The 12,263-nt window shown below is 46.3% G+C and overlaps 1 protein-coding gene across 13 annotated transcripts in view; it reads right to left on the bottom strand.

The window, feature by feature from the left end:
• Positions 1 to 7,103: 7,103 nt before the first annotated feature.
• SRRM1 (serine and arginine repetitive matrix 1) overlaps positions 7,104 to 12,263 on the bottom strand; it is a 37,476-nt gene continuing 32,316 nt past the window's right edge. For all 13 annotated transcript variants that reach the window (XM_038758541.1, XM_038758538.1, XM_038758539.1 and 10 more), the window contains 2 exons: positions 10,313 to 10,546; positions 7,104 to 8,187 (listed from right to left, as the gene is read on the bottom strand). In XM_038758541.1, the coding sequence (XP_038614469.1) occupies positions 8,083 to 8,187; positions 10,313 to 10,546 (339 nt within the window). In that variant the 3' untranslated portion in view covers positions 7,104 to 8,082. The remainder of the gene's footprint in view (positions 8,188 to 10,312; positions 10,547 to 12,263) is intronic.

The following is a 12,263-nucleotide window of genomic DNA, read 5'->3' as shown; positions in this document are numbered from 1 at the left end:
ATTGATTGATTGAGAGAAAGGGACATCTGGGGTCACAGGACAGCGGACTCTGCCGGACCCCCAACTCTCTGAGGGTCCTCGGGGCCGGCCCTTGACCTCTGTGACCTCGGGGCCTCTGTCTGCCCTTCCTTACAGCTCACCCAGACGTGGCGAAGAGAAATAAGCAGCAGCATGGCTCAGTGGAAAGAGCGTGGGCTTCGGAGTCAGAGGTCATGGGTTCTAAACCCCGATCCGCCACTTCTCAGCTAACTTTGGGCAAGTCACCTCACTTCTCTGTGCCTCATCTGGAAAATGGGGATTAAGATGGGGATTTTAGACTGTGAGCCCACTGTTGGGTGGGGACTGTCTCTATATGTTGCCAATTTGTACTTCCCAAGCGCTTAGTACAGTGCTCTGCACACAGTAAGCGCTCAATAAATACGATTGATGATGATGAAGACTGTGAGCCCCAAGTGGGACAACCTGATTACCTTGCATCTCCCCCAGCGCTTAGAACAGTGCTTGGCACATAGTAAGCAATTAATACCAAAATTATTCTTATTATTAGTGGCAAGAGCACAAGCTTGGCAGTCGGAGGATGTGGGTTCTAATCCTGGCACCACACCTTGGGAAAGTCACTTTACTTCTCTGAACACCTCAGTTACCTCATCCATAAATTGGGGATTAAGACTGTGAGCCCCACTTGGAACAACCTGATTACCTTGTATCTACCAGCGCTTAGAACAGTGCCTGGCATGTAGCAAGTGCTATTATTATTATTATTAGTGGCAAGAGCACAAGCTTGGCAGTCAGTGGATGTGGGTTCTAATCCTGGCACCACACCTTGGGCAAGTCACTTCACTTCTCTGCACCTCAGTTACCTCGTCCGTAAATTGGGGATTAAGACTGTGAGCCCCACTTGGAACAACCTGATTACCTTGTATCTACCAGCGCTTAGAACAGTGCCTGGCATGTAGCAAGGGCTTAGCAAATACCATAATTATTCATTATTACTACTACTATTAAATGGGTTCATTCATTCATTCAATCGTATTCATTGGTCACATCATAATAGTGATAATTGTGGTATTTGTTAAGCTCTTACTATGTGCCAAGCACCGTTCTAAGTACTAAGGGTAGATACTATTCCGGCTCTGCCACTTGTCTGCTGTGTGATCTTGGGCAAGTCGCCTCACTATTCTGGGCCTCAGTTCCCTCATCTGTAAAATGGGGATTGAGACTGTGAGCCCCAGATGGGACAGGGACTGTGTCCAAACTTGATTTGCTTGTATCCAGCCCAGCACTTAATACAACGCCTGGCACATAGTAAGCACAGAACAAATAACATAATTATTATTATTATTATTACAAAATAATCAGGTTGGACACAGTTTCTGTCCCACATAAGGCTCACAGTCTTAATGTGCTTCCTGGGTGCTGAGCACTGTACTGAGCACCTGGGAGAGTACAATACAACAACAAACAGACACATTCCACAATGAGCTTTGTGTTTGTCTCTCTGGGAAGCGGGCTGGGCCCACGGGGCACCCACCCCTTGCTCTGAGTCACTCACGCAGCCACCCACAGCCCCAGCTCACCTCAGACAAGAAGAAGCTTTGTTTTCTGGGAGGGTGGCCAGCCTCCAGATTAATAATAATAATAATAATAATGGCATTTGTTAAGCACTTACTATGTGCAAAGCACTGTTCTAAGCGCTAAGGGGATACAAGGTGATCAGGTTGTCCCATGTGGGGCTTCACAGTCTTAATCCCCATTTTACAGATGAGGGAACGGAGGCACAGAGAAGTGACTTGCCCAAAGTCCCCCAGCTGACAATTGGCGGAGCCAGGATTTGAACCCATGACTTCTGACTCCAAAGCCCGTGCAATTTCCACCGAGCCACGCTGCTGCAGCCCCTCTTGGTCCTCCGGACCTGTGGCCTCGTGTCCAAAACTCTTCGGGAAGGGGAACCTAACTCCCTCACGTCGTAGGTAAGGCGTATTCTTGCCTCAGTGGGCCGCTTTGGGGTTCTCTGATTCCTTTCTTCCATCATCATCATCATCATCATCAATCGTATTTATTGAGCGCTTACTATGTGCAGAGCACTGTACTAAGCGCTTGGGAAGTACAAATTGGCAACATAGAGAGACAGTCCCTACCCAACATTGGGCTCACAGTCTAAAAGGGGGAGACAGAGAACAAAACCAAACATACTAACAAAATAAAATAAATGGAATAGATCTGTACAAGTAAAATAAATAAATAGAGTTTGAGCCCAGAGGTCACAGGCCGCGCTGCTTCTCGTAGGATGGTATTTGAACGGCCCCCCTTTGCCCGGGGCAGCTTGGCCTAGTAGATAAGAGAGCAAGCCTGGGACTCAGAAAGACCTGGGTTCTAATCCCAGCTCCGACCCTTGTTGGCTGTGTGACCTTGGACAAGTCACTTCACTTCTCTGTGCCTCAGATACCTCATCCGTAAAATGGAGGTTAATGCTGTGAGCCCCATATGGGACATGTACTGTGAGCCCACTGTTGGGTAGGGACTGTCTCTATATGTTGCCAACTTGTTCTTCCCAAGCGCTTAGTCCAGTGCTCTGCACACAGTAAGCGCTCAATAAATACGATTGATTGATTGTACTGTGCCTGATTAGTTTGTATCTCCCCCAGCGCTTAGAACAGCACTTGACACATAGTAAGCACTTAACGAATACCGTTATTATTCATGTATTTATTTATAAAAAGCTTAAAAGACCTTCTCTGGCTGCTCTGGGCTGTCAGCTGCACCCCAGACCCCAGGGCTCGGACTGAGGAAACTGAGGCAGATGGGATTCACACTGAGCGTGAGGTTCCTCCAGAGGCAGAGGAGGCCTGGGAAACAGGGACCACTCCCTCGGGGGGCAAATCCCGGCCCCGTCTTGGGCTCAGTCCTGGAGGAGGGAGGCGGTGGCGGTTTCCTGTCTCGCAGATGTGGTGAGATCATCGGCCGATGAGGGTAGAGTCCTCTGGGCCGTTGTTCATTCTTGCTACACTGAACTCTGTGTACTGGTTCAGGGGTGGAGGGACATCTGCCGGCCTTGGGGGTCCCCCATTCCTGCCTCTGTCATCGCCCCCCTCAATCTCACGGGTCCATTAAAGAGCAGCCAGAATACAGGACGGCGGAATAAGAATAATAATTAAGTTATTTGTTAAGCGCTGTTCTAAACCCTGGGGTAGATACAGGTAATCAGATTGTCCCACGTGCGGCTCACGGTCTTAATCCCCATTTTACCGATGGGGTAACTGAGGCCCAGAGAAGTGACTTCCAGACAAGTGGCCTCCAGGAGGCCTTCCCAGACTGAGCCCCTTCCTTCCTCTCCCCCTCGTCCATCCCCCCATCTTAAATCCTTCCCTTCCCCACAGCACCTGTATATATGTATATATGTTTGTACATATTTATTACTCTATTTTGTACATATCTATTCTATTTATTTTATTTTGTTAGTATGTTTGGTTTTGTTCTCTGTCTCCCCCTTTTAGACTGTGAGCCCACTGTTGGGTAGGGACTGTCTCCATATGTTGCCAATTTGTACTTCTCGAGCACTTAGTACAGTGCTCTGCACATAGTAAGCGCTCAATAAATATGATTGATGATGATGATGGAGGAGCGGGGGTTAGGGTTAGCATTTACTGTGCACCGAGAACCGTAAGGGGGGAGAGCACGGGCCTGGGAATCAGGACCTGGGCTCTAATCCCTGCTCCGCTACTTGTCTGCTTTGTGACCTTGGCCAAGTTGCTTGATTTCTCTGGGTCTCAGTTCCCTCATCTGGAAAATGGGGATTAAGAGTGTGAGCCCCATGTGGGACAGGGACTGTGTCCAACCTGATTAGCTTGTATCTGCCCCAGTGATTGACACAAAACAAGGGCTTAACAAATGCCAACACTGTAATGACAGTCAGCGGCTGTGGGGTGGTCTGCTCTGGAATCCCCATCACGCATAATCAATCAATCGTATTTATTGAGCACTTACTGTGTGCAGAGCACTGTACTAAGCCCTTGGGAAGTACAAGTTGGCAACATATAGAGAGGGGGACTTAAATCTCAAAGTGGTTTATGGTAAGAAAATTAGGATGTAGAAGCAAAAGTTGCGGGGGAGGCAGGACATTCTGCTTCAGGGATCCCAACTAAATATCCAATCAAGAGTGTAATTGGGGAAGCAGCATGGCTCAGTGGAAAGAGCACGGGCTTTGGAGTCAGAGTTCATGGGTTCGAATCCCAGCTCTGCCAATTGTCAGCAGTGTAACTTTGGGCGAGTCACTTAACTTCTCTGTGCCTCAGTTACCTCATCTGTAAAATGGGGATTAAGATTGTGAGCCCCCCATGGGACAACCTGATCACCTTGTAACCTCCCCAGTGCTTAGTACAGTGCTTTGCACATAGTAAGCGCTTAATAAATGCCATTATCATTATTATTATTTTTATTAATTAGCATTTCTGGTTTACACAGGTTTTGAGTGGCAGCAATTAGCCCCTTTGGGTTACTTGGTAACCTAACTTTGCTCCGGCTCTCCTGTCAGATGTGTAACCCGAATGAATGAAACCTTAGGGAGCTGTAACGTTTTTTATACAGCACTTTTGTTCTAGACAAGCTCATTTTGGGAAGGGGCATATCTACCAATTCTGTTGTATCTACTATCTACTGTGTGAGGCCTGTGGTGGCTCAGAGGGAAAGTAACAGCCTTGAAAGGTGGGAGGCCTCGGTTCTAATCCCCCCCTCTGGTATGAGAGTTGAAAAAAGATTTTAAATACCTAGGAGGGTTTAGAATAGATCACCTAAGAGTGCTGAGATAAAATTTTCACCTGTATATATGTTTGTACATATTTTTTACTCTATTTATTTATTTATTTTATTGGTACATATCTATTCCATTGATTTTATTAGTATGTTTGGTTTTGTTCTCTGTCTCCCCCTTTTAGACTGTGAGCCCACTGTTGGGTAGGGACTGTATATGTTGCCAATTTGTACTTCCCAAGCGCTTAGAACAGTGCTCTGCACATAGTAAGCGCTCAATAAATACGACTGATGATGATGATGATGTTGTATTCTCCCCAGCACTTAGTACAGTGCTCTGCACTGGGAAGCGGTCAATAAATATCATGGATTGATTATTCCCAAAGTGTCTTCACATATTATCCTGGAAGAGAGAGGCAGACATTCTTATCCCTATTTCCCAAGGTCACTCAGCTAGCCAGAGGTGGGAGTAAGGTCCTAGATCTTCCAACGCTGACCTTCTTCAAGTTGGACTGTGTCTACTTCCCACCTGTAGATTCTTTACCAGTGAATAAGGTAGATGCTAAATACTATTACTACTACTATTTATTTACATTATTGTCTGCCTTCCCCTCTAGACGGGGAGCTCGTTGTGGGCAGGAATGTGTTGTTATACTGTACTCTCCCAAGCACTGAGTACCGTTCTTTGCACACAGTAAGCGCTCAATAAATACAATTCAACTACTACTACATTGTACTGCACTCTTCCAAGCGCTTAGTACAGTGCTTCAGTGACCGAATGAATGGATAGAATGCTCGGACTACTTTCACTATTCTATGTATTGTGTTAATGATGTGCATATAGCAGCGTGGCTCAGTGGAAAGAGCTCGGGCTTTGGAGTCAGAGGTCATGGGTTCAAATCCCGGCTCCACCAGCTGTCGGCTGTGTGACTTTGGGCAAGTCACTTCACTTCTCTGGGCCTCAGTTGCCGCATCTGTAAGATGGGGATTAAGACTGTGAGCCCCACCATGGGACAACCTGATCACCTTGTAACCTCTCCAGCGCTTAGTACAGTGCTTTGCACATAGTAAGCGCTTAATAAATGCCATTATTATTATTATTATTACTACTCTGAAACAGGTTTTTTCTACCAGATTACTTGACAATTTGTCTTCCTTTCCCAAGCAGCAATCTTCCACCAGAAAGGCAGACTCTTCAGCTTCCAAGGATTATCACAACAGAGCTAATAATAGCTGAGAGGCAGTCTTCACTAAAAGCCAAATGGGGGCTTATCCGGATATAAAGGATTTAAACCTCTAGGGACAACTTCCCAAGGGAGGTGTGAACTACAGATGAAAGTGTATCAGGCTCCCAGCCCATGCTACCTTCCTCCGGGAAAAGTATCCCAAACCTAGGGTCACTGACTGCCTGGAGAAGACAACTGAGCTCTGAAGACACAGCCAACTATTTCGTGAAACGAAATCCAGACATCAAAGACAGACTTCCTTTTAATGAAGTTTCAGCCTCCTCCTTCACCAAACTTTTCAAGGCTATGGGGAGTCAGGAGGCCCAGGTTCTAATTTTAGCGCCGACCTGCTTCGTGACCTTGTGAGCCTCGGTTTCCTCATCTTCAAAATGAAAATAAGATTCTTGCTCTATTTCCTAGAATGTGAATCTCAGCGCGTTTGCACGGAGGAATCAAATTACCATCAGAGCTGGGGACACTCGAATGCTTTTGCTTTCTCGGCTCCGTGATGACAGGGAGTAGAAAAAACAGAAAAGAGGCAGGGAAGAAGAGAGGCGCAAACTCAAGAGAGCTGGATTTTCAAAGCCTGAATATTCCACCATTCACTAGTTTAATCATTATGATATTTAAGCGTTTAGTATGTGCCAAGCAGTGTTCTAAACACTGGCATAGATAAAAAAAAAATGGGGTTGGACAGTCCCTGTCCCACATAGGACTCCAAGTCTTAATCCCCATTTTCCAGATGAGGGAACTGAGGCCCAGAAGTGAAGTGACTCGTCCAAGGTCACCCGGCAGACACGTGGCAGAGCCGGGATTAGAACCTACGTCCTCCGGCTCCCACGCCTGTGCTTTTTCCACTAGGCCACACTGCTTTCCTAGTTTCCTGAAGGGCCCGTTAGGTGCCGTGGACGGTGGAAGGAGAGTTGTGAGTTAATTTTAACGGGAGCATCCGACGAGTCACAATCCCGTTGGGCAGTTCACGAACAGGTCGACCCAACCTGGCGGCCAGAGCACTTTGAACTCGGAAGGAAACTTACCTTTCTCTGCGCCGAGGGAACTGGTAGGTGCCTGTGGCTTTCCTGTGCGCTGAAGCTGGCGCGGAGTTATTACTGTTGGAATGACCAAACGGGATTTTAAATTTAGAAATTTATTCTGTTTAATCCACAAGCTTTATATAGCTTTAGTTAAAAAAAAAAAATAAAACAAAAACAAAAAACCCCCAAAAACAAAACAGTGAAAACATGACAATATCCAAAATCCAGACCCTTCCATCTTTCAAAGAAGAGAGCTCTGAAAGTTACATATACCAATGGAAGAACCGTGACGAGACAGGAATTATGAATGGGGCAACATCATTTCACAAAACAAAATTTTATGGAACTGAAGGAACCTTTCTGGGACTCTAGTGAACTGCTCTTAGAAAAAGATAATTGGAAAAAAAAAAGAGGAGAGGAAAAACAAAAAAAAATAAGATTTCCAGTGTTCCAAATCAACTTGTTACATCGATAGAAACCCACAGTGTCCTGGCAAAACAAAACAAAAAAAAAACCATGCTTTCATTTATGTAGCATCCTAGAGTTCTAATCTTGATTCACTTCAGCAGAAACTACACAGGCAAGAGGAAAGAGATTGTGGCATGAAGATATTCTTTTATACTTTCTCGGTAATTAACAGTGGCTTCACTTCGGGGCAAGCTTACAAACCACAGAAGGTTAGAAGCAATCATAACTTAAGTGTAGGTGCTAATAAAAGGTCCAAAATGTCTGCATCTGGTCTGGTGCCTTTAAAGGAACCCGAAGGCTGCCAGCAACACGTTGAAACCGTCCGGGTGTATTTCTTCCCCCTTCCGCACCAGGCTCGCTCCAGACGAAATGACGTTGGCTGTCAATGAAAGAATGTCACTAGTACACTGTGGACACCTTTTCGCAATGTAAATCCATGCCCTTTTTTTGTCTTTTTGCTTTTTTTTCTTTTAAACATGGTGAACCTCAACCTAGCAATTATTACAACAAATGTTATAGTCTAAAGCTCAAACACAGTTTAGCGATTTTTGAAATTGAATTCAGAGTACAAACCAAATAAAATGTACATAATAACAAACGTTGCCCGCCTAAGATGGGGGTGACACTTGGGCCTTCCTCATCGACCTGAGGGCCTTCTCCCGCAGGTGTTTCTCCAAGTCGTCGAGGTTATCCTCCGCTTCGCTTTCCGTCTCCTGAACACAGAGAGGGGGTCGCGGTTAGTCTGGGGGGGCAGCGGCCGGGGGGGAAGGGAATCAATCAATCAATCAATCGTATTCATTGAGCACTTACTTTGTGCAGAGCACTGTACTAAGCGCCTGGGAAGTACAAGTTGGCAACATATAGAGACAGTCCCTACCCAACAGTGGGCTCACAGTCTAGAAGGGGGAGACAGAGAACAAAACCATACTAACAAAATAAAATAAACAGAATAGATATGTACAAGTAAATCAATCAATAAATAGAGTAATAAATATGTACAAACATATATACATATATACAGGTGCTGTGGGGAAGGGAAGGAGGTAAGATCAATCAATCAATCGTATTTATTGAGCGCTTACTGTGTGCAGAGCACTGTACTAAGCGCTTGGGAAGTCGAAGTTGGCAACATCTAGAGACAGTCCCTACCCAACAGTGGGCTCACGGTCTAAAAGGGGGGAGACAGAGCACAAAACCAAACATACTAACAAAATAAAATAAATAGAATAGATATGTACAATCAATCAATCGTATTTACTGAGCGCTTCCTGTGTGCAGAGCACTGTACTAAGTGCCCGGGAAGTACAAGTTGGCAACATATAGAGACAGTCGCTACCCAACAGTGGGCTCACAGTCTAGAAGGGGGAGACAGAGAACAAAACCAAACATACTAACAAAATAAAATAAATAGAATAGACATGTACAAGTAAAATAAATCAATAAATAGAGTAATAAATATGTACAAACATATACACAGGTGCTGTGGGGAAGGGAAGGAGGTAAGATGGGGGGGATGGAGGGGGGATGAGGGGGAGAGGAAGGAAGGGGCTCAGTCTGGGAAGGCCTCCTGGAGGAGGTGAGCTCTCAGTAGACAGACAGACCATCGCCTAAGGTCGTCTCCTCCTTCTGGATCATCCGGGGCCCAGGTGGGCAGGTAAGGCAGTGTCTGCACGGATCTGCTCTAAGAGGCCTAAGCCTCTTTCCCTAACCGTCACCTATGTGCTCAGCTCTCCCCGCTCACCGCCCCAAAGCCCTCTGACCCCAGCCCCACAGCACTCATACTCTATTTCCCCTACCTTTATTTTCAAATCCGCCTCCCCCCGTAGAGGGACCGTGCCTACCCACTCTATTATACTGTACTTTCCCAAACGCTCAGTGCACTGTTCCCGCACATAGATAGTAAGCGCTCAATAAAACACCACTGATTGATCCCTCCGGAGCCGTGAGAAGAGACTCCAAAAACCAGTGGCAGCAGAATCTAGGGGCCAGGCGAGCCACAGTGAATTGCTCAATTGGTGGTATTCACTGAGTGCTCAAATGGGTGCGGAGCACTGGACTGGGAGTTGAATCCCATCGATCCTTCTAGACTGTGAGCCCACTCTCTATATGTCTCTATATGTTGCCAACTTGTACTTCCCAAGCGCTAGTACAGTGCTCTGCACACAGTAAGCTCTCAATAAATACGACTGATTGATTGATTGATTCTTTGGGCCTCGGCTTCCAGAGGGAAAGGCCACCTTGGGCGAGAGGAGCAAATGGGATCGTGAGCAGCTGGTGGTGGTTGTTGGGTGGGATGGGGTGGATAACGTACAGACAGCTCCCGCCTGGCTGACCACCTTACTCAGCCACCCCGTATGTCCATAAAGACTGGCTACGCGGCTTACACGAACCCCTTCGACCCCTTTCCGGCACCGGCGAATCTGAGGAAGTTAGGTGCGCTTTTCAGAATTGCTTCCTTAGAGCTATGGATGAGGATCCATCCCCCCTTTTAGACTGTGAGCCCACTGTTGGGTAGGGACTGTCTCTACGTGTTGCCAATTTGTACTTCCCAAGCGCTTAGTACAGTGCTCTGCACATAGTAAGCGCTCAATAAATACGATTGATTGATTGATTGAAAGACTCGATCTCCAGACTGTCAGCCCGTTATGGGCAGGGAAATGGCCTAATTCCGTTGTACCGTCCTCTCCCACGCGCTCTGCACATAGCAAACGCTCAATAAATACCAGTGATGACCAGGGATTGACTGATCCGTTCAGCTGGGCCACCCTAGAATTGAGTTTCCCCATCCTACTGGCTTGGAAGAAGCCAGCAGGCCCAAAGGACCCTGCCAATACCCACCTTTTTGGGCTCTGCTTCTGCCTCCTGTTCTTCCTGGGCTGATGTGCTAACGGCAGCAACAATAGCAGCAGCAGCAGCAGCAGCAGCAGCAGGGGCAGCCATTACGGTCGTCGCCACTGCCGCCGCGGCCTTCTCCTTCTTATGCTTTTTGTGCTTCTTGTGCTTTTTATCCTTTTTGTGTTTCTTGTCCTTCTTCTTCTTCTTCTTCTTCCCGCCGCCTTCCTGGTCGGAATTCTGCAAAACCGTAACAGCGCCCTGTTAGAGTTTAGGCTGCTGGGGCGAGGCACTCACGCACGAGAGGCGATCCAAAGGTGGAACTTTTCCCCCCCTCACTGACTTTCTGGTTTTCCTCAAAGTTTCGAAAATGGGCTGGAGCCCAGTATGACTTCTGACACCCGACCGGAGAATGAATCCTTTTGTCTCGGGGTCAACTTTGACATGTGCGGCCGCAAAGCCACAGAGGCCCGGGACTGCACATCTTAACGGCATGGCCTGAATCGGAACCTCTCCCCCTCTAGACTGTGAGCTGGTTGCGGGCAGGGAATGTGTCTGTTATTTGTTGTATATATGTATATATACAACATATATTTATATATATGTATATATATTTGTACATATTTATTACTCTATTATTTATTTATTTATTTTGCTTGTGCATATCTATCCTATTTATTTTATTTTGTTAGTATGTTTGGTTTTGTTCTCTGTCTCCCCCTTTTAGACTGCGAGCCCACTGTTGGGTAGGGACTGTCTCTATATGTTGCCAATTTGTACTTCCCAAGCGCTTAGTACAGTGCTCTGCACATAGTAAGCGCTCAATAAATAGGATTGATTGATAGATTGATTGTTGTCTTGTACTCTCCCAAGCGCTTGGTACAGTGCTCTACACGGCAAAATACGATTGATTGATTCTGTCAAGAGGGGGTCGGCACCAAACCCCAGCAGGTTTCAGACTCTGGGCTGCTAACACGTGGTTTGGGCTACAAGGTGGCAACATATATACAAAAAAAAAGGTCAAAACGTCTGTCAGGATTCTTGACAAGAGAGGCAAAAGGTAGGTTATGTTATAACTCAGTCCTCTACCTTCTCCAACAACTATTACTCTGCTTGCATCGTGCACCTTAAACACGCAGCAGGGCACTTTCAACTCAAATATCTCAAGCACCTTTAAAACTTCCCCTTAAACCATGCTTCTTACTCATGAGGTTGTCTGCCCAAAGGGCCCCAAGTGCCACATGAAACGGCCGAGGATCTGTGATCTTTACAGCCACTTGGGGCTGCCTGAAACAATATTTAGATGAGTCATCTAAGGGGATGATCTGATTTTAAAAGCACAAAAGTTCCACCCTCAAAGGGAAAGATAGCAAGGAAGAAAAACTCGGGTTTCACTGCTTATCTTAAGCCTAATTTCCATGTAGAACTTCGAAGAACTTTCCTGCCACCAAACTACCCCCTCAAAACCCCAAAAACAAAAACTCACTACCAACAACAAAAAACCCACTTTTCTTCTGGTGCAATCAATCAATCAATCAATCGTATTTATTGAGCGCTTACTGTGTGCAGAGCACTGTACTAAGCGCTTGGGAAGTACAAGTTGGCAACATATAGAGACAGTCCCTACCCAACAGTGGGCTCACAGTCTAGAAGGTGCAATGGGGTAGAAATATACACAACCACCCTTAGTACTCAAAGCACTCCCGCACAAAGCCCTAGCCCTATTATTTAAGCACATACCTACACCGTCCCTTATAATAATAATAATTCCGGTATTTGTTAAGAGCTTACCGTGTGCCAGGCACTGTACTAAGCGCTGGGGTGGATATGCTGCCAACCTGTACTTCCCAAGTGCTTAGTACAGTGCTCTGCACACAGTAAGCGCTCAATAAATACGACTGAATGAATGAAATACAAGCAAATCATGTTGGACACAGTCCCTGTCCCAAGTGGGGCT

Source organism: Tachyglossus aculeatus, chromosome 16 (genome assembly GCF_015852505.1).
Source record: "Tachyglossus aculeatus isolate mTacAcu1 chromosome 16, mTacAcu1.pri, whole genome shotgun sequence".
Lineage (NCBI taxonomy): Eukaryota > Metazoa > Chordata > Mammalia > Monotremata > Tachyglossidae > Tachyglossus > Tachyglossus aculeatus.
This window is presented reverse-complemented; position numbering and strand designations above follow the sequence as displayed.